The sequence below is a fragment of the Capricornis sumatraensis genome, chromosome 8 (genome assembly GCF_032405125.1).
Source record: "Capricornis sumatraensis isolate serow.1 chromosome 8, serow.2, whole genome shotgun sequence".
Taxonomy (NCBI): domain Eukaryota; kingdom Metazoa; phylum Chordata; class Mammalia; order Artiodactyla; family Bovidae; genus Capricornis; species Capricornis sumatraensis.
Window position 1 is genome coordinate 74,682,224 of NC_091076.1, and position 26,309 is coordinate 74,708,532.

Here is a 26,309-nt window from a genome sequence, read left to right on the forward strand (position 1 = left end):
TCGGGTCAGGTGACTTCTGCCCAGCCCTCACGGTATGTCAAGCCGGCCCCGGGAAGCGGGTACAGTCCGAGACGACTGCCTCGTTCCATCTGGTCGGTGCCCTGAGCCTAGAGGACCTCAGGTGAGAGCCGACGCGGCCCCGACAGCCTCCCGCGCCTTCCCCGCCTCATTTCCCAGGCGGACCCCCTGAGGTCCAGAGACTGGCACAGCAAGTCAGTTGGGCAGCCTGCCGAGCATCCAGCCTTCCTCAGCCCCGCCAGGGTTCCTTCACCGGCCACCAGTCCCGGCCTCTCGGTACCGGACAGCCCCCGGGTTGAAGGGCTCTGGTAGTAGCGAGCGGAGGCAGGGGACACTGGGCTGCCAGGATAGTTTGGGAGGCTCCGTTCCAGTGCAGGTTAGCGCCTCTTCCCCGCCTTCTGCTTAGCTGTCGCTTGAATTCGGTGGCAGAATTTGCAGATGGCTTTCCAGAGGGGAGACACTGAGAGGACAGACCACTTCAGAAACTCTTTTTGAGGTGCTGAGCACCGGCCTGGGATCCAAGGGGAGTGGGGCGGACGAAACCCCACTCCGGTCTCCGGGGCTTTCAGTCTGGAGGAAGCGAGGACTGCTGGGCCCTGCCTCTTTCAACAATGTTGAGGGAAATAACAACGTAGGCCTTGTGAGAGCTTGCTAAGTGCCCTCGACAAGGGTTGTATTTATCAATACTTTAGAACATTGTTTCTCAACCTTTTTTTCTTACCAACCTCTCCCTCTTGAAATTGTAATACTGCTTATAAAAGGGCTATGGACTTCCCAGGTGGCTAGTGGAAAAGATTCCACCTGCCAATCCAAGAGACACAGGAAACGTGGGTTCAGTCCGTGAGTGGGAAAGATCCCTTGGAGGAGGAAATGGCAACCCACTCCAGTATTCATGCCTGGGAAATCCCATGGACAGAAGGGCCAGGCGGGCTACAAACAGTCCATGGGGGTGGCAAAGAGTCAGACACAGCTGAGAATGCGCATGCATGCATGCATGAAAGGGCCACAAATCGTGCTTCATTTTTCATTTACATCCTGTGATTTAGTTTCCACTGCCCCTGTTTTCACTTTAGGAAATTGGAGCTTGAGGCGGTCAAGTAACGCCCCAAAGTGGCACAACTAATAAATGGGGAGCTCGGGTTCAAACCTGTGCAGTCACTCTCCAGGACACACGTTCCTTGCCATTCTCTGTGTTACTTCTCCAAGAGAAGACAATCTAGGGAGTTCCAGATGGTGGAACAGGTGACAGAATTAACCGGATACCTGACCAAGTGAAGCTGCCTCAGGAGACCCCTGACCCCAGGGAGCCCTGGGGAGGGGATTGGGAGTGGGAGACTTCTTAAAGCAGGTGGCATCTGGGGGAAGCCTAGAATATAGAACTTACATAGGAAGAGCAGCATGCCACACAGAGCCCATCATGATGAAATTCTCCATTTCTACTTTGTAGCATTTGGAAGACACTAGTTTTTGTGTAATTATTAACTTGATCTTTTTCGAACATTTTATTCTACCACATCTCTCTCAAGGTCTCTATCTCTCCTGATGTCTTTCCTCCCACGTGGGTCAGCCTTTGGGATCAGGGAACTTTTGTTGTCCAAGAATTTGAGGTCCTCAGGCTACATTCCACTCCTGTGGAATGAAGGAGGAGCCAGTTAGGCCTGATTCTGCACGTCTGAGTCCTCAAAGAAAACCCAGAATCTGCCCTGGGGGACAGACTAAACCCTGAGCTTGAGGACATCAGCAGGTGTGGAGAGAAGAGAGTGGCAAGAAGAGGTTGGGCAGGGAGGTCATTCCACACAGACCAGAGAGCAATTTCCTGCAGGTCAGCCTACAGAAGGCAGAGGAGAAGGGAGCTTGGGAATGCAGGGCCAAGGACAAGGCACCCAGCAGAGGCCAGAGAGTGGGGAGACGGATGCTGGAAGGTGGCAAAGCTTCTGTACACTACAGCAGCATGTAGAAACCAAGTTATGGATGTTTACGCTGATCTGCCCCATCCTGACCTTTGGCTCACCTCTCATGCGTGGGGGTTATGGGTACACAGCAACCCATCTCCTTCACTTAACCGATAAACTGCTCCAGGACTGATCTGGGGTTTGTTCCACACCAGGTCCCCTTTGTCAATGATCCCTGCTGGTCCCAGAAAAGTGACACCTGTCAAATGAAAAAGTCCTAATCAAGAGTCTGTTGGTGGCATTAACCTATAGACGCTTCTCCTAGGACAGGAAATAAAGTTAATTTCCTTAAGGTTTGGGGTCTTCCCTGGTGGCTCAGTGGTAAAGAATTCGCCTGCCAATGCAGGAGACAGGGGTTCGATCCCTGATCCAGGAAGATCCCACATGCTGCAGAGCAACTAAGCCTGTGCAACACAGCTATTGAGCCTGTGCTCTAGAGCCCAAGAATTAAAACTGTTGAGCCCACGTGCTGCAACTACCAAAGCCTTCGCACCCTCGAGTCTGTTCTCCACAAGAAAAGCCACCATAATGAGAAGCCCGCACACTGCAACAAGAGCGTAGCTCCCACTCACTGCAACTAGCAGAGAAAAACCAGCACAGCCAAAAATAAATAAATAAAGCTATTTAAAGAAAAAAAATTTCCTTAAAGTTTATAGGTTCATGGATATCTGACTACAGTTTCAATATCTTCTGAAAAATAAAAGAACCCCCAGCCAATAAAGCTGCATCCTTCTTTCTGTTGTCTAGGTTGCACAAAACAGTTGAAGAGGAAAAAATTTAGCATTTGTCCACTTCCTCAGGGTAGGGCCTTACACAACCCACTGAGCCTCTCAGAGCCCATTTCCCCACATATGAAAGAAAGATGGATCCTCTCTGGGGTCCTCTTCTCCAAGCTGGTGATGCAAAGCCTGTGAGGTCACAGGTGTGAAGTGAAAGTCCTTTATGAACTGTCCATGCATGGTTCCAGGTGGCTTATTGCCCACTTGTTGCTAGGCAGATCTGACTTTAACCTGAACTTCTCTTCCTCTTTGTGTTTCTTCCTAGTTTATCGAAATCAAGGAACATGATAAGGAGGTGGCTGGTTATTTTTATCCTTTTTCCCCTGCAGCTCATAGAGAAATGTGGTAAGTCTAGAAATGGGTTATCTGCTGTGTAGAGGGAAATGGAGGAGGTAGCCTTACTTATTTGCAGCCAAAGGTTTAGGACCATCCAGACAGCATGTGTCCGTCTGCTCTTGGCTAGGTGGCCACCCAGGTAGCGGAACAGACTGAGGTCTGGAGTCCAGGAGTTTTACAGGGAGCCAGATGGTTCACAAATAATTGACTCTCTGCCCCGGGGGCCCTTTTCCCTTTTCTGTATCACCAATGTCAAACTGTGGAGCTCCAAAAATCTGGGATAATGTCTGTAGAGAAGATCTCGTGTTCACCCCATGGACCTCACAGAGTGACTTATGGGTCCTGGGAGATGCTGCAGAAGCAGCTGAGGTGGCCACCTTGTTACCTGGTTCTGCCAAGCAAAGACACCTGAGGACCCTGCCCAGCATCCCCTGGTAAGATGACAGAGCCCTTCCCTTAGAGAAAGACAGAAACTGGGCTCAGCAGGGCTAGGGGCCTTACAGCATCTGGGCTCGTTGTCGAAAAACACATCAAGGTTTGTATATCCTTGTGAGGCGTGACCTCCAGGGCAGGGCCCTTTAAAGGCCTGTATCATACCATCAATTTTCCATCACCCAAACATTGCTGAAGTTCTTTCCATGAAAGCTGTGTAAAGCCTCCAAGGACACCAGGCCCATTATTTTTATCATCTGGCTGTTGTCAAAAAGCAAATACAGGGACATCCCTGGCAGCCCAGTGGTAAGAATCCACACTTCCATACAGGGGACATGGGTTCGATCCCTGGTTGGAGAACTAAGATCTGCATGCCACTCAATGAGGCCAAAAAAATCAAAATAATTTTTTTAAAGTACATCTTGGAAGTTCCCGGGTGGTTAGGACTCCCTACTTTCACAACCAGGTCCCTGGGTTCAGTCCCCAGTTGGAGAACTAAGATTCCATGAGCTTCACAGTGTGGAAAAAAAAAAAATCAAATACATCTTAAAACCCCCAACCAAAGTTTCCAAATTAACCTTGCACAAACTATGCAAACCCTTGCCGAAGCTTGCCAAGAACTATGCAAAGTGGTTCCACTGCTAGTCATTTGGACTCTTGAGTCTCTGAGCAAACACTGGTCATCTGATCAGCTCTTCCAAGTTTGTTAAACAATCAGTCAGTCATGTTACTTTGCAGTCACACCTTGTGGGGAAGGTGTGACTTGTGGGGAATTGCTTGTGGGGAAGCAATTTCTGAGAAAGAAGAGGTTTCTTCCAAGAAAGAAAGAACACCATGGAGCCTGGTATTCTTCAGTATGGATGCCAGAGCCCCAACTCCAGACCTGCTGGGTCATATTCTCTGGGATTAAGGCCCAAAATGTGCATGCATGCACCTTGGCTTGCTTTAAATAAGTTCCATTAGTCATGCTAATTCATTGCCCTTGGAAAGAACAAGTTTAGCTGCTACTGCTTGATTATACAGAGGGCTAACAAGCCCAGAGAGGGTAGAAGTCTCTCCCAAAGTCACACAGCCACCAAGTAACGAGACTGGGACCCCTGCTGCATTGTGTCACTGAGTCTTTTATCCTAAATGTCATAAAGGAATAGTCAGAAACCACCATAAAATCAAGGAGCTAGAATTGGGTTTCTGACTTCATTCCACCCTGCCTGTCTTGTCTTTGCTTTGGGGAGTGGTCAGGGAGCTGACTCAATGGAAAAGGCTGATGCTGGGGAAGATTGAGGGCCAGAGAAGGAGGGGGCAACAGAGGATAAGATGGCTGGATGGCATCATTGACTCAGTGGACATGATTTTGAGCAAACTCCAGGAGGTGGTGCAGGACAGGGAAGCCTGGCGTGCTGCAGTCCATGGGGTCGCAAAGAGTGAGACAGGGCTGAGGGACTGAACAACAGAGAGGGCCTACGGTGAGCTCACTCACCTTCGGTGTGTTTTACCCCTGCTGGCTGTGGGTGGACCCTGGAAGTGCTGCCACCTAGTGGCAAGGACCTGAGCCCTGCACCCAAAGCCGCCCTAGGTTTGCATCCTGCCTCTACCATTTCTGAGCTGTGTGGATGGGACTCTTCCCCTCTTGCAATTCTGTTTTCTTCTGTCTGCAGTAGGCATCATTTTGCCCACCTCTCACTGGTGTAGTAATCAGAGAACGGCAGTGGCTGATGTGGATTGGGAGAGATGCCAATGAGGATTCGTTTTTAAAAAGCAAAGGCTCGTCTTGGAGGAGCCTTCAGGGAGTCTCATTTGAGTATTTCAATGTGGTATCCAAAGCCTCCTGCCCCGGGGCAGACTCTAAAATGTGCTTTTTTAGGATACTATATGATGCCAGCTTCCTAACTGCCTCCCATCTTGGGCTGAAAGGCGTCCTTTGAGGACAGAGCCTGCACCTGCATCCACACGTGGGGTGGCAGGGAGAAGGTGGCTCGGTAGAGTCTGAGAGGCCCCGGGCCCCAGAGCCAGGCCCCAGAGTGTGAGTCTCAGGCTGGCCAGTTCCCTTGTGGGAGATGAATTTATTCTTCCTTTTCCCTGCCTCTTCCCCATCTCCCCTCTCCCCTCCTCTGCCACTGGCCCAGGTGTCCAGCCAGAGGAAGAGAAACTACCAGGGAGGAGTACTGAGAAGGAGCTAAGACAGTGGAGGTCAAATTAGGGAACTTTTAAGTTCCTTCTCAACCTGAGCATCTAAAATTTCATTTCTTCATCTTCTGTGTTTGAGGGGTCTGGGGAGGGGAAGACCTGGGACTCACCTGCAGCCACAGCCTCCGGAAGGAACCGGAGCTCATCAAATGGAGCACCTGCTTTCTCCTGTGGGCCCCCTTCCCAGCCCAGTCTAGATTCACGATCACACCTTAGGCTGTGAGTCACCCTGAAGTCTCCCAGGTGAGGGAAGTGAAGTAGACACACCTGGGGTGGGGGCAGGGATGGGGCGGTGCGGCCCAGAGAACAAAGGAAGAGTCCAAGAGAAGGTAACTCCTGTGGCCAACTGCCCTGGAGTGTTTGGCCTCCCAAACCTGCTTCCTCCTTCACCCCAGCGGCCTATCTGTCTACCTCCTCCTGAGTTAACATCTTAATGCCAAGGAGAAATCTCCGGTAGTGAAACTGTGTTGTTCATCAGTCTCCCCCAAGTCCCCAGCAGGGTCAGCCTCCAGAAGGGGATCAGTGAATGGGGTGAGCTGGGCTTTTACAGGGAACCAAAGGCGGTTTTTTAGAAAGAAGTTAACTGGGCCACAGGGGTGTCTCTGAAACTACAGGAAGGGGCAGGACTGGTTCTGCAGGGCCATTTTAGCTCCACGAACAGAGGAAACCCTTGTGCTTTCCATCTGAAGAGGTGATTTAAGCCCACGATCTAGTCCCAGATCGTGGCTGAATTCCTTTGTGACCAATTTTTGGGCTCTGTGGTTTCTATTTCTGGGTGACTCCTGCAGACCATTAGAGCTCATCTGTGGGGGAGGAATAAGCTTCAGCATCTCCTGGTCAGGCCTGTGTCTCCCTCTGTCTCTAGCAGCAGGAGGAGAAAGTGCATAAAGAGGGCATTTCCCGCCCAGTCACTTACTTAGCATCTCAGAACCTCGGGAGTCTTCACCTGGGGGATAGAGGTGGTTATGAAGCATAAGTTCAAGTGTCAGGGCCCCTCCTCCCAGTGTCTCGTGGGCCTGAGCTCTCAGTTGTAACAACTCATGTTATTGATTTGGGTTGTTCCAGAGTCAACAGTTGACTTCTCTGTACCTCCCATCGTGAAGCTGGAAAACGGAAGCTCCACCAGCGTCAGCATCTCCCTCCCGTAAGTTTCCCAGGCCCAGCTCTGTCCTCAGCCCAGCCCGTTTGCCCCAAGGCTGGGTCAGGGCTGACCCCTGCTCACTATATTCATATTTTAAGTGTGATACCCTTGCCTCTTCACATTAAGACAAGCCAGGGAAAGACAGGCATTGGCCCTGGGCTGCAGATTGAGGTCCCAAGGTCTCTCTCTCCCCCCACAACTGATGAAACCTTGTTTCTGGTGGAAAGGGGAAGACACATGAGCCTTTTTCTTAGCTCCTTGAGTGACCGGCAGTTGATGCTGGACTTCAGAGTGGTCCTTTGCAAGGCTCTAAATATTTGAAGAGAGTCCTGAAGATTGCTAGTGGAGGTGATGGAATTCCAGTTGAGCTATTTCAAATCCTAAAAGATGATGTGAAAGTGCTGCACTCAATATGCCAGCAAATCTGGAAAACTCAGCAGTGGCCACAGGACTGGAAAAGGTCAGTTTTCATTCCAATCCCAAAGAAAGGCAATGCCACAGAATGCTCAAACTACTGCACAATTGCACTCATCTCACACACTAGCAAAGAAATGCTCAAAATTCTCCAAGCCAGGCTTCAACAGTATGTGAACCGTGAACTTCCAGATGTTCAAGCTGGATTTAGAAAAGGCAGAGGATCCAGAGATCAAATTGCCAACATCCATTGGATCCCTGAAAAAGCAAGAGAGTTTCAGAAAAACATCTACTTCTGCTTTATTGACTATGCCAAAGCCTTTCACTGTGTGGATCACAACAAACTCTGAAAAATTCTGAAAGAGATGGGAATACCAGACCACCTGACCTGCCTCCTGAGAAATCTGGAGGTCAGGAAGCAACAGTTAGAACTGGACATGGAACAACAGACTGGCTCCAAATTGGAAAAGGAGTACGTCAAGGCTGTATATTGTCACCCTGCTTATTTAACTTATATATGCAAAGTACATCATGCAAAATGCTGGGTTGGATGAAGCACAAGCTGGGATCAAGATTGCGGGAGAAATATCAGTAACCTCAGATATGCAAATGACACCACCCTTACGGCAGAAAGTGAGGAAGAATTAAAGAGCCTCTTGATGAAAGTGAAAGAGGAGAATGAAAAAGTTGACTTAAAGCTCAACATTCAGAAAACTAAGATCATGGCATTCAGTCTCATCACTTCATGGCAAATAGGTGGGGAAACAATAGAAACAGTGACAGACTTTATTTTCTTGGGCTCCAAAATCACTGCAGATGGTAACTGCTGCCATGAAATTAAAAGATGCTTGCTTCTTGGAAGAAAAGCTGTGACCAACCTAGACAGTATATTAAAAAGCAGAGACATTACTTTGCTAACGAAAGTCCATCTAGTCAAAGCTGTGGTTTTTCCAGTAGTCACATATGGATGTGAGAGTTGGACTATAAAGAAAGCTGAGCACCGAAGAATTGATGCTTTTGAACAGTGGTGTTGGAGAAGACACTTGAGAGTCCCTTGGACTGCAAGGAGATCCAACCAGTCCATCCTAAATGAAATCAGTCCTGAATATTCTTTGGAAGGACTGATGCTGAAGCTGAAACTCCAATACTTTGGCCACCTAATGCGAAGAACTGACTCATTAGAAAAGACACTGATGCTGGGAAAGATTGAAGGCAAAAGAAGAAGAGGACGGCAGAGGATGAGATGGTTGGATGGCATCACCTTCTCGATGAACATAAGTTTGAGTAAGCTCTGGGACTTGGTGATGGACAGAGAAGCCTGGTATGCTGCAGTCCATGGGGTCACAAAGAATCGGACACGACTGAGCGACTAAACTGATTGGCTGACTGACTGAAGGTTGGGAGAAGGAGCCGAATCTCTTGGCAGCACTTTCTGAGATGACATCCAGCTCCCTTGGGTGGATCCCACTGTGCAATGCTCCCAGTCAGCCTTATCTGAGAGTCTCTCCAGCTGCCCTCTGCTGGTTCCCACACAAGGGTGCCCACCTAGTCCAAATTGTGCCAGAGAGCCCACCTCCTTTTTACCCTTCCCTGCTTTCCCCAGCTTGTGCCGCCCAGCCATGAGGATGCCCCAAGATGAAGATCTGGAACCCTAGTGGGGTTTTTTTTTCCCCCTCTTTACCCTTCTCCCTTTTCCTCACCTCTCCTAGGATGTCTGATCTTAAACCAGAGCTTTGGGACCAAGGCGTCCTAACAGACCTGCATCCCATTCCCAGATACTGCCACTTCTGCACACTGACACCTTGTAAACACAACACATCATCCCCCTTAGCACAGAATCCTTGAGCAGCCTCCCACCCGCTTCTAGATTAACTCCAGGCCTCTAAGCCCAGACTTGAGCCCGACAGGCTGCTCCCACTCAGACATGTCTCATTATTCTGGGGATGCTGCCTGGGCCTTCTCGGAAGTCTCTCCCGGGAAAGCAAATACCATGGTCCTGTCGGCCTCTGAACACCTTGTGTGCCATTCACAGACTATTTCCCACCAGCTGTGTTCTCCCTTGGCCAAAGGGACCCCACCTCTCAAACCCCCAGGGCTAAGCACATAGCCCTATGTCACCCTAATTGCCTGAGATATGCCAGGCCCGCCACAAAATCCAGAGGGCGGGTTGAGACCTCAAGGAGTCCAGCTTCTCAGCAGTAAGTAGACTCTTGTCTTCCACAGGCGCCCTTTAAATGCAACCTTGGTGATCAGTTTTGAAATCACATTTCGTTCAAAAAACGTTACTATCCTTCAGCTCCCTGATGAAGTAAGTAATGAATCTTAACAGAATGGGTAGAAAATGACTAGATAACAAAACACATTTTAACTCAGTCCTTGTGGAAGCAGGCCAGCTTGTTTTTATACAGGGGGCTGCCCCTGACCTGTTATTCTAGAAATCTCTGATTTGGGGCTTTGTTAGTCTCTTTGACACTGGATGTTTTATGCTGTCAAGATGGAATTAGGAAGATGATGGTAAAAAATGTGAGGCAGAAATGGTTCTGAGAATGTAGAAGAAATTCTTAAGATGATTTTAAGACCTTGCTCCTCAAAGAGCATCCATGGATCAGCAGCATTATCTCTGCTCTAAAACTTTTTTTTTAATTTTATTTTAATGGAAATATAGTTGATTTACAGTGTTGTGTTAGTTTCAGGTGTATGTACAGCAAAGTGATTGTTAAATATACACACAAATATATATTCCCTTATATACTTTTTCAGATCCTTTTCCCTTATAGGTTATTACAAAATATTGAATATAGTTCCCTGTGTTATACAGTAGGCCCTGGTTGGTTATATATTTTATATATAATACAATACTGTATATATGTTAATCCCAGACTCCTAATCTATCTCTCCCCCTTAAAACCTTTTAGAAATACCCCATCACAGACCTACTGATTAAAAATCTGCATATGAGTAAGAGTCCCCAGATGATTTGGGTCCACATTAAACTTTGCAAAGTTCCCTTCTGGGATTCCATTGGTTGAGTGTCTGGAAAAACCAGTGCCAGAGGCTGTCTGGCATAATAGTAATAGCTATTTATAGCCTTTATACATTTATATTTTAATAAACACTGCTTCCACCTAACGGAGGATTTGAGCCAATTACCAGTCAACTTGATTTTTTTTTTTTAATCAGTAGGGAGGGAAAAAAAACAGATGAGAGATAAATACAGGAATGAAGATAAACACAGAATGAAGTGGTAGCCCTGAGGCTCAGCAGGAGGCCCTGAGTGGTTGTAGAAATGGGCTGCAAATCAGCTCTGAGCCCCTGAGCAAGCCAACAGTGTTGACACATGATCAGATACAGGGCAGATGCCTAGTTCCAGAAGGGACTTGGTGGCCACTTAGAAACAGATAATGTTGCCAGCAAAACCTGCTAAAAGTAAGAATTGATGAGGATAGGAAAATAAGAGCCAAGAGCTCTTATTGTGAAAATGAAGCTCACAAGACACTGGCCACGAATTCGATCCCAGGCTTTGCAGCAGCCACTTGCACCATTTCAGTTGTCCTGCCAAAGCCCCCTGGTTTCAGGGGTTAAGAGCCAAAATACAGGTTCAAGCGTCCCTGAAGAAGCCACTGCAACCCAGTGAGCCACATCTTCATGGAGCCCACGACACGGGTGGAAAGTGGGGCCCGGGCATGATCCAGGGAACAGAGATGGGAGTAGGGGGACAGTGTCATCCAGTGAAGGTCTCATCCCGCTCCCTGCCTCACTCAGAATTCGAGAGCGTCAGGAGGCATGATGCGGAGGTCAGATATTACAGGCAGGCCTCCAGTTTGTTACAGCAGAGCTTTCGATGAACATTGGACAGAAATGAGAGTAAAGGTGTTCTCCCTGCAGTGTCTGGTGTGTTGCATCTCTTCTGGTTTGTCTCTTGGCAGCCAGGCTGGGCGTGGGGCGAACATCTCTCTGTGGATCTGGAAAAGCCGTCCACAGCAGAAGTCGAGTTAATAACAGTCATCGTAGGGCAGTAGTGATGGTAAACAGTTCACCGCTTGCCGTGTCGGTGCCGTAAGCTTTACGGATACCGTGTCGTTCAGAGCAACCCTGTAAGGTAGGCTCTTGTGTCATCCCCTTTTACAGGTGAGCAAACTGAGATCAGAGCTCAAATAACTTGTCCAAAATCAAACATCTAGTGAGAGGAAGAGAGCCCTCCCACCTTCCCTCAGAGATAAGCCAGGGGAGGGAGGGCCCTTCTGCTCATAACGTCTAACACTGGAGTAGGGAGAATTCCGGTTGGCTGATTGGCCCAACATTTCTCCCTCCTGTTAGGAAGCTCCTAGAAGGCAGGGGCTTATGTGACCTGTCCCTCCATTCCCTAGTGAATAGCTTGGAGCTGGATGCTCCCTGAAGGTCCCAATAACTATGGAGCTCTGGACCTGATTCAGTTTTCTAACAGGTTGTAGTGCCTCCCGGAACAACAAATTCCTCTTTTCGAGTGACATCTCAAAGTGTTGGACAAGTTACCACTTATCTGCATGGAAATCACTCCAACCAGACCAGGTAGGATGGCCTCCACTGGTGGGGGCCCTAAATGAGGAGGAGGGAGCCAGTGCCGGCGCATGGGGTTTCTTCCAGACACCCAGCCCCAGCTCACCCCAGCCCCCACATTCTCTCCAGCCCAAGGATTCGCTTCTTGGTGATCCACAGCAACATCGTCAGCATCATAAACCAGGTGATCGGCTGGATCTACTTTGTGGCCTGGTCGGTCTCCTTCTACCCTCAGGTGATCACCAACTGGAGGCGGAAAAGGTAACCCACGGAGCTGTACAAGCAGGTTCACTTGGGGCCAGTAGGACAGGCATGCCAACGAAGCTGTAGGCAGCCTGCATTCTGACTTATCCCTCTGCTTTTCCGTCTTCCTACCCACTCGCCCCCACCCCTGCCTTTAATTTTTATTTTATTTTATTTATGTTGGCTGCCCTAGGTCTTTGTTGCTGCACTGGGCTTCTCTCCAGTTGCGGCGGAGCGGGAGCTACTCGTGGTGCTCAGGCTTCTCAAGTTGCTGAGCACAGGCTCTAGAGCTGGGTCTTCAGCAGCTGTGGCACATGAGCTTAGTCACTCCTGGGCATGTGGAATCTTCCTGGACCAGGGATCGAACCCATGTCCCCTGTATTGGCAGGCAGATCCTCATCCACTGTACTACAAGGAAGCCCCTGCCCTTTCTTGAAAGTGGTCTGATGTGAAAGTTCTAAGAGCCCACGTAACAGTTGCAGTGCTGGGCATTTGGTCTTTTGCCCAGTTCAGCCCCTCTCTCTGAAAGCAACCAAATGGGGCTTCTCAGTTGAGATGGAGAAGGAGCTGGGGCCGACGGGGGGGTCCACCCACAGCTGCTGTGCTCCTGGTCCCCGCGGCCCTGGAGGAGTTCGTGTCAAGTTGGAGAAGAAAGTTGGCCCACCTTGATTTTAAAGACCCAGACATCAGGCACAAAGCCAACAAGGCGCGTGGGCCTCTGAGGGCTGCTGAGCTGGGAGCCAGGGTGGGAGGCACTTCGTCTCTGCAGGAGGCCTCCAGACAGCCCCAGGAGGAGGAGGGGGTCAGATGGCGTGGGGTGGGCATGGAGGGACTGAGGACTGTGCTCTCCTTGGAGAGCTCTGTGTCCTCCAGGCCCCCAGGCTCCCCGCCAACCCTGCTTTGTCTCCCCATCCCTCTCCCCCAGTGTCGTGGGTCTGAGCTTTGACTTTGTGGCCCTCAACCTGATGGGGTTCATGGCCTACAGCGTGTTCAACATCGGCCTCTTCTGGGTGCCTTCCATCAAGGTACAGCCCTGCCTACCCCCGCAGCCCCACCAAGCTGGCCGGTGGCCAGGCTGCCCCTCATGCCCCTCACCCCCCAGCTTCTCCCCACCCCCACACAGGAGCAGTTTCTCCTCAAATACCCCAACGGCGTGAACCCCGTGGACAGCAACGATGTCTTCTTCAGCCTGCATGCGGTGGCCCTCACCCTGGTTGTCATAGTGCAGTGCCTCCTGTACGAGGTGAGCCGCGACCCTGGCACCTGCTGCAGCCTGAGCTGCCCGGGCCCCACCTGCCCTTTTACACAGGACACAGAAGCCCCCCGGAAGGGAAATGTGTCCGTCCACTCACATCTGCTTCCTGCATCAGAGACCAGACGACCCCATGCTGGGCCCTATGAGCCCAAACCCTTGGGCGCCCCCAGGTCTGCGGTGAGGGACACAGAGGGAGGCAGTGACGACCCAGCAGGCTGAGAGCTGAGCGGGCAGGGAGAACACAGGCAGTTTGTGGGCCCCGCGACTCAGCAGGGAGGAGGGGGATGGAGGGCGCTGAATTGTGGTCCATGGGATGAATAATGTTCTGTGGTGATGGGGAAGAGGGCCAGGGTGGACCACCCCTGCAGGGGGACAGACCTGTGAAGCCCAGGGAGCAGCTAGAGGAACCATGAGCAGGTGGGTGTGGCCAGGATGGCCACGTAGGGAGCAGGGGGTGGAGCCTGGAGGGCCGAGCTCGGAGCCTGGGCACAGCTGTGTCACTGGAGGACCACCATCCACTGTCTCAGCAGGGAGGGACGGCATTAGTTAGCACATGTTTCAGGGCATCATTGATGCCGCTATTCTCTTTCACTTCCCTGTGGGTGCACCACTTCCCCCCGGGAATTCTCTTCCCACCTGCAAGGTCAGCCAGGGTTGCTCAGCCCCGACCTTCACGAACCTTCTGGATTTTCTTACCCTTTGCTGAGAAGGTTATATGAGGGAGGCCTGCTTTGGGGAATGGTACACGGGTGGGGGAGAGATTCCAGAGTTGAGCAGGCTCCCTCGGGTGGCTGAAGGAGCCCGGGCTGCAGTGAGGTGCAGGCCTCCAACGTGATAGGGGCCAGGTCCTCACATCCTTCACTGCTGGTGGATTCTGAGAGGGACCCAGTTCTGCAGCGTGGGAACAAGAAGCAAAAGGGCTCTGCTAAGTCCAAGAAGAATGGAACCAGAAGCTCTGATAGTGACAAGGTGTGGGTGGTACTGGGCTCTCCACACCCCACCCCCACCCCACCCACGTCCCTCCCTTCCCCCTCCCCTTCTGATCCCCAGCGAGGCAACCAGCATGTGTCCTGGCCGGCCATCAGCTTCCTGGTGCTCTCCTGGCTCTTCACGCTCATCGCCCTGATCGTGGCTGCGGTCGGGGCGACAACATGGCTGCAGTTTCTCTTCTGCTTCTCCTACATCAAGCTGGCAGTGACGCTGGTCAAGTATTTTCCACAGGTACCTACAAGGTCTGCCCGCCTTTTCCCGTGGCTGTTAGCATGAGAGGGACATGGGTCTCTTGGGGGCAGCTTCTGACTGGGGCAAGGAGATGTGGGTTGGAAAGCTACCAGGAGAAGGCCAGCGAGCCCAGCAGGAGTGGGACATCACACCAAGCCAGCCGTGACCTCTGCCTGCTCCTCCCTGGGCCCAGGAATCCCAGGGGGAAGTTGCTGGCACTTCTCTGACGCACGCTTACTTCTGAGAGTCAGGGGTCATGTAGGTCGCTCTCGTCTCTCTCCTTTGCCACCTTTCTAATGACTTCAGTCTTGCCCACCACCCTACCACCGCTGCCCATGACCACCAGCTGATGTCCCTGACAAGCCACAGCAGGATACTGGGGAGATGAGCTGGGAGGAGGCAGCCCACCAGCACCCAGGGTCCTCCTTGTGGGCCCTCACACCCTCCCTCGAGTGCTCAAGACAGTCCTACTCAGACTCAGGGACTGAGTGTCATACACAGCTCCCGCCACAGCCAGAATGGCCTACGACCAGTTCAGGTATGAAAGAACTGACAACCACAGGCTCTACTCATGAATCTGGGACCTCCTTTAACTCGCTTCCCCAGCACAGGGAACCTTTTGTTCCAGGGACTCAGGAAGGAGAACGTTTTGGCCAGAGTCAGAGCCAGTCCCCTGGAGGGCATGGGAACAGAGCCATACCCTTAAGGATCAGCAGGACTCTGTCCCATGGACCAGGCAGGAGGGGCCACTCCAGGCCAGTGCATTCTGCACAAAGGCGCTGTCAGAGGAGGCCTTGCTGGTGGAGCAGTGTGAAGCTAGGAAGGTGGGATCGGGGCCCAGGGGGCTTGGGAAGGAGGCTTCAGAGTAGGGGAAGGGCCTGGGGGTAAGTAGGGCCTCAGTCCTGAGTGTGGGAAGCCTTGGGCCTGGGACACCTGGGAGGCAGGAGCCTCAGTTGGAGATGTCTAGGACCATCCAGGACTGGAGAGGTGGCAGCAAGCATGCAACATAATGGGAGAGGGCCAAGAAGGGGACCTGACAGGCGGCTGACTGGGAGAAGACCACTACAGAGGCCAGGCCGTCCCTTGGGTGGTGAAAAGAGCGGTCGCACAGAGAAGCTCAGAGGGGGCTGGTGTTGGAGGAAGGGTGTGGGGCCCTGATACCTGGAAGAGGAATGGTGTCCAAGTGGACTGGACCTGGGAAGCCCAAGGTGGAGGCCCTAGAGCCTCAGCAGGGCTGGGGAAGGAGTTAAGTCCACTCTATAGGTGGGAAAACTGAGGCTAGGAGAACTCAAGTCACTCTCCCAAGGTAACACAGCTCCCATGGTGAAGCTGGGATTCCAAAGTAGATCATCGGACCTCCCAGGCTGTGTTCATAAGCCCAACATGAAGTCCAGGCTGAGTTTGGGGAGAATCTCCATTTGAAGGTGAGAAGAAACAAATCAGAGTTGCCTGAAAGCCAGGATATACGGAAGGATGAAGAAGACAGAGACAGCATCCACACACACCCCTCTTCCTCCTCCCATCGCCCTGGCTGGAGTGGGGAGTTTGGGGCGGAGGGCAGGGAGGAGAGCTCTGTTCGCTTGGCTCACAGAGGAGACCCCAGGACCCGCCCAGACTGTGCCTGCTGGTCATTGTGTTTTTGGGGCTGAGGTCCAGAGGAGTAGGAGGCATGAGAGCCGCTCTTGTTTGGACATAGTCACAAGGTGCAGGAGGCCGCCGCTCAGCCCCCTCACCACCCTCTGTCTGTCTGTCTGGCCCAGGCCTACATGAACTTTCGCTACAAAAGCACCGAGGGCTGGAGCATTGGCAACGTGCTTCTGGACTTCACTGGGGGCAGCTTCAGCCTCCTCCAGATGTTCCTGCAGTCCTACAACAATGGTGAGTCAGCCAGCAGGCTGCTGCCCACCTGGACGGCTGGAGGCGCAGGGCGGTGGGAGCAGGGCTTCCTGGGAACCACCCCTCCCCCACTCTGGAATCCTAGCCAGTCCCAGGCCCCTGGGTGAGGCTCCCCTAGGGGGCATTTCTCAATTTACTTGGCTGTGTCCTTCCCAGGTGGCGCAATGGTAAAATATCAGCCCACACTGTAGGAGACCTGGGTTTGATCCCTGGGTGGGGATGATCCCCTGGAGGAGGAAATGGCAACCCACTCCAGTATTCTTGCCTGGGAAATCTCATGGACAGAGAAGCCTGGTGGGCTACAGTCCATGGTGTCGCAAGACAGACACAATTGAGCACAAAGCATGGTGTGTGATCTTAGTTCCCTAACCAGGGATTGAACCTGCATTCCCTGCATTGGAAGGTGGATTCTTAATCACTGGACTGACCACCAGGGGATTTGACAGCTAGAGGATTTGTGGTTTCCTGGGCAAAGGAGGGAACCCCCACTCCACCAACTCCCTGAAGCCCCACTTGCTCCAGCTGTTTGAGAAGCAGCCAACCTAAAACCACAACCCATCCCGTCCCCTCTGGCTGTTTACAGACCAGTGGACACTGATCTTCGGAGACCCGACCAAGTTTGGCCTCGGCATCTTCTCCATCATCTTTGATGTTGTCTTCTTCATCCAGCACTTCTACTTGTACAGAAAGAAACCAGGGTATGACCAGCTGAACTAGCTCCCCGGGAACCAGTGGAAAGAGCCCAGGCCCGGGCCCTGGTGGGGAAGTTTCCATCAGGAAGGCTGGAGAAGCGGTCTGGAGAGCTGGGCTGGCTCCGTGCGGAGAAGCACTCTCTTCCTCAGGGCCAGACGCCTTAAACTTGAGCCAGCCTGCCTTCATCTTGGACTCTCCCAGGCCAGGGAGGACCCTCCCTCTGGGATAGGCACCCTGACTGTGTGCAGATTAACAGCTGGCGGCCCCTCCTGGTCTCCCTAGAGGCCTGTGGCCCTGGGCCTTTCCGGTCGGGCGCCTGGCCCTCCTGCACCTTGATGCTACATCTGTTTTCTTTAAGGCTTCAGGCAGCACACAGGGCTTCTGGCAGCCGTCCCAGGCAGGACTGAGCCCTGAGCTTGGAGCTGAAGGCCTTGCCCCGCCGGCCAAGCAACCAGTGTTTCTGGGAGCGGCTTGAAGGACTGACCTGGCAGCTGGGAGAGTCAGGGGAGCCTTGCTGCCACTGCTGTGTTCAGAGACCAAGCAGCCAGGTGCTGTGCCCGATAGACCCGCACGTGCTGGTGTTGGTGGCAGAGGGGCCAGGACTTCAGAGTTAGGCCTTGGGGCGCCGCCTCTGAAGGCTGTGTTCCCTGAGCACTCACTGTGCGGACACTCATCCTACATCCAGGTGGCCCCAGCCAGGCTCTCGTAAAGAACCAGTATTTCCAAACCTCGAGGTGCCCAACAGATTGGTTCGGAACCGAGCTCACATCCAGCTCTCTCCGGATCGTCATCACACTAATGAGCCATTTGGGATTTTTCAGAGGGATGCTTCGGAAGTGAGTGGCTTGCTTTCCTCTGCCTCTGCCTACCTCCACTTTCCCATATTCAGGCCCCACACGTGCTCCTTGCCGAGTTTGGAGGACAGGACACACACGTACACACCAGTCTGTGCCTTGCCGCTAAGTCACTTCAGTCGTGTCCGACTCTGTGCATTAGAGGCATGTTAGACCTGCCCAGTGGTGAGAGCAGCCCCTTCCCTCACTTTCCCAGACTCCGACCTGAGACGCACCAACTTGCGGCTGTTCCAGAGCCTCAAAGGACTTGAGACCACCTCACACACTCCTTGTGGGCCCAGCCTGACCCCAGAGCCCCTTCCTTCCCACCCCAAGCAGTCGTCCTGCCTCTGGCAGGAGGGGAGGTAGATGTGCCTTGTCCATACCTCGAGCTTGTCAATCCATGAGAGAACGAGGGGCTTCTGTCCTCAATTAAACCTGATTCATTTCCTCTCTGCACACTGAGCATTTGCCAGATGCAGGAGGCAGGTGTGTTGGCTTCCAAACCAAGTCCTTAGGGCTTAGGGAGACAGCCTCAGTCATTCCACCGTAAGGAAGTGCGTGGGATTTCGAACTTCACCAATCCCAAAATGGCTGTGTGCCAACCTGGTGTATCACCAGGGGAGCCCTGCTGGGTGGCACTGTTGGATGCTCAGGGCCAGGCTGGTCCCACAGGGACTGTCTGCATGACCAAAGGCGTGGCAGTCCGGCTGTGTGGCCGTAAGCAAGGGCTGGATGGGTTCTTTAAGGGTATGTGGGAGAAGGGGCGGAGGGGAGTGGTAAATCTTCCAGATTCCTCCTCTAGCCAGCCGTACTAAGTAAAAAAGAATTTAGGGACTTGTTTCTCTAAAGCAGAAAGTGCAGCCTGACCAAGCCCACATGCCTGATTTATTTGGGCCACCCAGTGTGTGGTTGGGTAACACACTTTAAAGATGGGAGATTGCAAAAATCTGACCTGCCTGGGCTAGGTGGGTCCATGAGTGGCGGCAATTCCCAGAGTCAGTATTGCAACCAGTCCTGGGCCAGGCAGAGGGCACAGTGCCCCCCCCCGCTCACTCCCATACCATCAAACCGCAGCCTGCGTCCCTGGCATGGATAAACCGAGTTATCTTATGTCTCAGGGGGTGCGGGTCTGCCCTTGGTGTCCATGAGGCCCCTTCCCGATGGGAGCTGAGGCTAGGTTACACAAGGGTAGTGGGGGTCTCCCTGGCCCAGTTCCAGTGAAGGGACTCTCAGGCATGCCCACAGAGCAGCCCTGGCCCAGTACAGCATCAGTGGGTTTGGGAATAGATGAGCTCCATCCATGGCCAAAGCCCTCTGACAGTTCACCCCCAAATATCCCTCCCCCGTGTCTCAGCAAAGACCCCTGATGAATGAATTCCAGCACTGTTTATTGGGCACAGAATGTAGGGCAGCTTCCCACTGCCCCATTTCCACAGTAACCAAAGTCAGGCCAGTGCCCTCACTAAGAGTAGCTCCCACGTGTGAATTAGTAAGCTTAAATTCCAAAGTTGAACTGGCACCTCCAAAGAGTGAGATAAAAAACACTTTGTATCAAAGCTGTGATTAAAAAAATAGAAGAGTTAAACCCACAGGCATAGAGAAAAATGGCAATCCTGAAAACTGCCCTGAAATGTTACCCTCGTCTAAATCCTGTAAGCCGGTGAACCCTGGGGGAGGCCAGCGCCCCTTGGGGGTAGGGGTGAAATGGGGTGACTTATGAGCCTGCCTGGCTTCCATCCAGGCAGACCTTCGTAGTGTCTCTGGCAGTGAATCAAGTCCCCTCGGGGGGATGCAGGGAAAAGCGGGGGGCACAGGCACTGCAGAGCTGAGAAACGGGGTCAGGGCCAAGCCCTGTGCTTCTCAGCTGTGTGATACTATCAGGAAGTGGGGCCCCGATCACCTGGGCACTACTGTGGCCAGGCAGCAGGGTCTGGGGGCCAAGACTGGCCACTGCAGGCTGACTGTGACTCGGCTCCAGGCCCTGTTGCCAGTCCTCAGCATCCAAGGGGGAGAAATGGTCCCAGAGCCTTGGGCCAGTAGGGGGAGAGGGGATCAGGCCGGGCCAGGAATCCGCTCTTGCCCTTCTGAGTTGGGGACCCAGCAATGAGCAGAAGCCAGGATGAGAGGCAGACAGAGCATGGAAGTGGTGTCACTGTACACAGGGCGGGCAGGCGCAGGTCAGGGACCCTGGCAGCTGCTAGGACAGCATGGACTGCTGCACCGCCTTCTGCAGCGACTGCCGCGTCACCAGCAGACGCACCACCTCCTCTGAGCGCTTGGTGAGCCGCTTCCGGGCCTGGTCGTGTGTGACCATGGTCATGTCCCAGCCGTTGACCTGGCCCAGGGAGAGAACACAGCCCACTTCAGGTTGCTGCCTTCCGGGATCTGAAAATAGGACTGCTCTGGGGGGCTTGGGTCACCCAAGCTGCTGTCCCTGGGCTGGACACACACACACACAGACACACACACACAGACACACACACGCACACACAGACACACACACGCACACACAGACACAGACACACACACGCACACACACACACACGAGGGATCCAGCACAGGCTCCTAAACTACTTCGGTGTGTCTCCCAGGTGCCCAGGGAGGTAGGCAGGGGCAGCCCCACCACCCCCAAGGGCTTTACACCCTCCAGCACAAGCCCTGTTTTCCTCTTTCGGGACACTGGTTACCTGCATGATCTTGTCCCCGATCTGCAGCCCAGCAATTTCCGCAGGGCCTCCTTCGGATACCCGTGTGACGTAAATGCCCTGGGAAGAGGCAGCCCACGTCAGTCCCTGGGGGATCACTGGACTGGCCTCCTAGCCATAGAGCAAAGCCCAGCAGAGCATATTCCTAGCCATCTATCCCACACCCTGGCCACGCTAAGACAGCCAAGGGGGAAGTAGGGCAGCCCCACGGATGCGCCAACCCCTGCTGGCCACCTGGGCTCCCCCTGAGCAGGCCTTCCTAGTGCTGGGAGGGCTGGCAGCCTACTCTCCCCACCCCACCCCCAGTTACTCCCACCAGACCACCTCTTAGACCTTCCTTTTTTTTCCTGGACCTTCTTAAGAGAGGACCATTTGAGAGAGATGAGGCCTGCTCCTTCCACAAAGGCCCAGGAAGCAAAGAGCCTCTATCTCAGGCCTCTGTGCCCCATAGAGAGGTCCCCAGATCCTAGTCCAGCTCACCTTGTCTGTCTTATCTTCTGAGAAAGGGTTCTGGGAGGGATCCTGGTCAATTCCGCCTCCAATGCTGAAGCCCAGAATTAAGTTCTCACCTTGACGCAGCTTGTGAATTTCAACTCTTTGCTGGCAAAGATGAAAACAACGAGTTGGGGATGAGCAGGTATACAGAGCAAATGGGGTCTGTGACCCCTGTAGCAGCCTCAGGTGGCTGGGTAGCCATGTCCTGGGGGAAGGGCCCAGGGCCTCCTGCAGGAATCTAGCTGGTCACCAGGAATCTAGCTGGTCACAAGGCTGGGAGGCTGGGGGGTTGAGACAGAACTCAGCCATACCAGTCCACCTCCACAACCCTCTGTCCCAACCTCTCCCAGCTTCCTCTGCCTCAGGCACCAGCCTTCCTCACACATGTTAAGCCAAGCTGCTGTGGCTGCTCTGGATGGGCTCCTGTGTCCCAAGGGAGGGACCACACAGGGCAGGAGTGGTCAGGCCCCGAAAAAAAATGCAGGCACCTGGCTGAGCCAGTTCAGATTGCTGAGCCAGCCCTGTCCAGGGCAAGCCAGGAGATGCTTCAGGAAAAGCAGAGACTGGACTTGCACAGAAAGGAGGAAGGGCTGTCCTGGCCAAAGGAACAGGAGCAGAGGCTTGAAGGTACTGTGGATACATGTCCACAAGACCGGAGTGTACAGTGCAGGACCGGAACTGCAGATCAAGAAGCCTGGGAGGACAGGAGGGAGGGGGGCATCTCCCTAAGCCTCAGGCCCTGACTTGTGCAGTGTAGGAAGCGGAGAAGGGATCTAGAGCTCTCCCACCATACTGTGAGGTTGGGGGTTCCCATCTGTCTAAGCTTCTTTCAAAGTCCTCAGCAGGCACCTCCAGTCACCAGATGCTGGGAGCCAGACCAGACAGCCCCACCTCCAAAGTTGAGGGTCTTAACAGGAAGAAGAAAAAAACCAAAGCGAAAGGTGGCTGGATCTCGACCAGAGGGGCTTCAGGAAGGAGGTACCATTAGCACCAGGCCTTGGACTGACAAGGAGTTTGGCCACTTGATCTTGATTCTGGGCCCACTGGAGCTCTTAGGAGTTGGGGAGGGCTGGGTGATGGTAGATGGTGGTCAAATTTGATGCTAGAACAACCACTCAGGCAGAAGGGGAACAGATGTCTCACCAAGGTGGGATATGGAGGCCAAGGGACATGAGCCACTAAGAAAGTGAGATCCACAGATTCCAGGGACTTTGCTGGTGGCCCAGTGATTAAAACTCCTCACTCACAATGCAGGGGGTCCCGGTCAGGAAACTAGATTCTACAGGTCACAGCTAAGAGCCCACATGTTGCAACAAAGACCAGGTGCAGCCAAATTTAAATTAAAATGAAAAAACAGACTCCAGACTACTTGTGGCAGAAAAGCATCGAGGGAAGCACCGGGCCGGCCACCTGCCCTGGCTGAACACCACCTCCCAGATGGGGACCCCAGAGGGGAAGGAACATGTTGAGCTGGAGAGCCAGGAGCGCTCCAGGCAGGGGTCCAGAAAGCAGACCAGCCTACGAAGCCAGAGTTCCGAGAAGCCAAAATGTTCACTACACGGGAGAGGGCATGGGGTAGGGAGGAGCTTCTTCCACCCCATCCTGGATCCAAGACACAAGAGGGAGAGGCCAGACCCCACCCACCGTGTTCAGACATGTTCCTAGTATGAGAAGAATTGGAAGGCCAAGGTCCTAAAGCTTTGAGGAAGGCCCAGGGACCAGCCATGACATGTGAGAAAGGGGTTGTAGGAAGCGTGACACCTGTGGCCCACTGGACCTACGTCCTTGTGCCCAAACGTGTGCGCTCCTCCAGGCCCGCCTCCACCTCCTCTGACATACACCTTTGCACACCTTTGACGCTCTCCAAGGTCAGAAAAAAGTACAGGCTCTAAGCCTGGGAGAGAAGGTCCCGTCACTGATTTGCTGGGCAAGGTCAAGCAGGTTACTGCCCCTCTATGCTTTCCCACCTAAGCCCATTCCCAACCTCCGCCCCAGCTAAGGAGCAAACTTGACCCTTTCTCTTTAGGGCAGCTAGAGAGCTGGGAAAAGAGGCTGGTGCACCCAGGGTGAAGCTGAGGACTGCTGTCAACAGGTCCTGGAGCTGGTGCTCTAAGCTCAGCCTCAAATGTCAGCTTTATCAGTGGCTCCCTGGTCACACCACCTGACTGCAGGAGTCCCCAGCACTGCCATCTGAAATACTGTAGCCAGTCCCAGGCCCCAGGGTTGGGACTTCCACCCAACCCGCTCCCTGCCCAGAAGGCATTTCTTCTCAGCGACCTGGTTCCTTTCTGAGGGCTTCTTTGCACAATTAAGCATGACCAGACCTCTCCCAGGGACAGGGGAGCCTGGTGGGCTGCCGTCTATGGGGTCGCACAGAGTCGGACACAACTGAAGAGACTTAGCAGCAGCAGCAGACTTCTCTCTAGCTCTGTTTCCCCACCTCAGCCACAGAATGGGGCCTGCAGGTCCCATCCGGCTGTGGCATTAACATCCGGCTCTAATGTCCCCGCCTGCCTTTACCTTTTCTAATAGTGCTTGGCACCCGAGACTAGCCAAGGGAGAAGAGGAGGGCCTCAGCGGACCCCAAAAGGTCTCCTCAGGCCCGAGGTGCCAGCTAGGGGATCTGGACTTTGCCCCTAGGGCTGGCAATCCAGGGAAAGTTCGATCAGGATCGAGCCCGTTGTATGAACCTTCACTCTGGCCCGGGCGGCGGTGGGTCCGAGAAGGAAGGGCTGCACAGGAAGGCTGAGGGTCTGGCTGCTACGCTGGCCCCGGCCACCTCCACCCCACCAAGCCTCCCTCTGGGCGGCGGCGCCGGCTAGAGCGGAGGAAGCACTTCCTCATTCCAGAGGCGGCGACTCATAGACGTCGGGGCCGGCGCCCGGCCCTCGCGGCTGCCCAGCTGGGGACACAGATCCAGGAAAGGGGCGCTTTCCCAGACTCCCACAGCCGGAGCCTTTCTCCTCAATCTTCCCTGCCCCCGGCTGGCTGAGAGAAGTCCAAAGCGCCAGCAGTAATACGCGGGGTCTGGCCTGGATCCTGGCTCTTCAGGTTTCTGGGTCCCAGGCACTTCTGTTGCATGGCTGGGGAAGACCGCGGCCCGGCTCAGGCAGAGCGGGAATCGGAGCTCTGGCTGCAAGTTTGCAAGAGCCCCGCTCGACGCTCTGTCAACCTGTTTGAGGTGTCAGTTTACCTATCTGCAAAGTGGGAGCAAGCCAAGACGAGGAGGAGCCCCCGCGAGCGCACTCACCACCACGGCGGTGACGGGCTGGCCCGGGACGTAGGACATCTCGACCCCAAACTTGGTAACCAAGCGTAGTTTAGAGAAGCCCTCAGCGAAAAACCCCGCGGCCGCGCCCTCTCTTGGTTAACAAAGGCGGCCCAACCAGGCCCGCCCCCTTATGAATAGTTAAGAAGTCTCCGGCCAATCACCGACCGGAGCGCTGCTCAGCTTTCGGAAGTCCTGGCGTGTGCGCAAAAAATCAGGGAGCGGGTGGGGCGTACGCGGGGCTACCACTGCGCATGCGTCGCAAGGCTGGCACCGGGTCCAGGCGCCTGCGCAGCCTGGGCCGTCCCAGCATCCTCCAGCGCAAGATGGCGTCGCGGGGATCCGTACGCGAGGCTTTCTGAGGGAACGTCGAGTGACCGCATCCGCGGCTGGGTTCCAGGTAACTTAGCGAGTCTAGGGGGGGGAATGCAGATGTACCGCCAGCACCCCGAGCTCTCAGCCTTCTCAGCATTTTTCGAAGGTCCGAGACCGAGGGGTGCGGGGTCTCGGCGGCCCCAGGGGGAGGGGTGGCGTGAACCCAAACTCGCCATGCTCCGGGCGCCACTTGTAACTTGGTTCTCTCCGCAGCCCCGCGTTGCTCCACGAGAAATCAGACTGAGCCCGGGAGGGTGCGATGGCCGCTGTGGTGGCCAAGCGGGAAGGGCCGCCGTTCATCAGCGAGGCCGCTGTGCGGGGCAACGCCGCCGTCCTGGATTACTGCCGGACCTCGGTGTCGGCTTTGTCGGGGGCCACGGCCGGCATCCTCGGCCTCACTGGCCTCTACGGCTTCATCTTCTACCTGCTCGCCTCCATCTTGCTCTCCCTGCTTTTAATTCTGAAGGCGGGAAGGAGGTGGAACAAATATTTTAAGTCGCGAAGACCTCTCTTTACAGGGGGTCTCATTGGAGGCCTCTTCACCTACGTCCTGTTCTGGACGTTCCTCTACGGCATGGTGCACGTCTACTGAAACGGGGGCGGGGATGACTTTTTTAAAAAACCAGGTCGGGAGGACTGTTGCCAGAAATTAATACCGGGTAGATTTACCTAGTTTTTAAATTGTTGGAATCGCTGCTTGTTCTGTAAAGTTATAAATAATTTATATCTGAAGACGAAGAGCCTGTACAGTTCTTCAGATTAAATGAAGCGTGAGACCCTTTGTGGAGTGTTTTTCCCCTCCCTTAGTGCCTAGCCCCTGGCTGTCAGGGGGTGCAGAATCCCTGGTACTGACTCTGGGAGACCTGGGACTGGGGCCTTAGCTTTCTGTCTTGATTCCTTACATTTACGCATAGGGCCACCCAGAGAGAGGACCCGAAGACCTAAACAAGGAGAGAGCTTACGGTTAACATCCTGAGAACTAGTAACAGTTGAAGTGTTCCCTACAGGGACAGAGGAGCCGGTCGAGCTACAGTCCATGGGGTCGCAGAAGAATCGACTTAGCAACAACAAATATGCCAGGCATTGTACCTTGTATCGTCTACACTTGTTACTTTTCTACACTTGTTATTTTACACTTGTAACTCAGTTACTAGGTGCTGAGTTCCTCAGTCATGTACCACTCTTTGGAACCCCATGGGCTGTAGTCCACCAGGCTCCTCTATTCATGGAATTTTCCAGGCAAGAATAGTGAAGCAGGTTGCCGTTTCCTTCTCCAGGAGATCTTCCCGATGCAGGGATCGAACCCAGGTCTCTTGCGACTCCTGCATTGGCAGGCAGATTCTTTATCACTGTGCCTGTTGCCTCCCTGTGGGGGAATCGTCACCGGTCCCCAATAGGTGGAGATACTCTTATCACTGTAGTCAACCAGGACTGCTACCTGATGTCACAAATAGATTATGATAAGAACTATGAAGAGAGTACAGAGGAGCCCCAAACCTAGTCCAGATTATTGGGGGGGGGGGGCGCTGG

At 53.6% G+C, this 26,309-nt stretch overlaps 3 protein-coding genes across 4 annotated transcripts; 2 read left to right on the top strand and 1 right to left on the bottom strand.

Moving 5' to 3' along the window:
* The first annotated feature begins 64 nt into the window (after positions 1–64).
* Positions 65–19,582, top strand: CTNS (cystinosin, lysosomal cystine transporter). The gene is made up of 12 exons (XM_068976770.1): positions 65–121; positions 3,015–3,094; positions 6,767–6,845; positions 9,480–9,564; positions 11,701–11,804; positions 11,922–12,053; positions 12,961–13,060; positions 13,159–13,278; positions 14,341–14,511; positions 16,272–16,389; positions 16,991–17,105; positions 17,459–19,582. Exons 2-12 carry the CDS (start codon positions 3,034–3,036, stop codon positions 17,505–17,507), a joined length of 1,134 nt encoding a protein of 377 aa, XP_068832871.1. The 5' UTR covers positions 65–121; positions 3,015–3,033; the 3' UTR covers positions 17,508–19,582.
* On the bottom strand, positions 19,285–24,485 carry TAX1BP3 (Tax1 binding protein 3). Of its 2 annotated transcripts, XM_068976771.1 has the most exons (4): positions 24,387–24,485; positions 21,122–21,241; positions 20,624–20,701; positions 19,287–20,271 (listed from the first exon to the last, which is right to left on the bottom strand). In XM_068976771.1, exons 1-4 carry the CDS (start codon positions 24,423–24,425, stop codon positions 20,134–20,136), a joined length of 375 nt encoding a protein of 124 aa, XP_068832872.1. In that variant the 5' UTR covers positions 24,426–24,485; the 3' UTR covers positions 19,287–20,133. The 2 variants fall into 2 exon arrangements, with proteins under 2 accessions (XP_068832873.1, XP_068832872.1); XM_068976772.1 differs by lacking the exon at positions 20,624–20,701 and having other exon boundaries at positions 19,285–20,271.
* Positions 24,486–24,677: 192 nt separating this feature from the next.
* EMC6 (ER membrane protein complex subunit 6) lies at positions 24,678–25,541 on the top strand. Its single transcript, XM_068976773.1, has 2 exons — positions 24,678–24,804; positions 24,993–25,541. Exon 2 carries the CDS (start codon positions 25,039–25,041, stop codon positions 25,369–25,371), a length of 333 nt encoding a protein of 110 aa, XP_068832874.1. The 5' UTR covers positions 24,678–24,804; positions 24,993–25,038; the 3' UTR covers positions 25,372–25,541.
* The last annotated feature ends 768 nt before the right edge of the window (positions 25,542–26,309 follow it).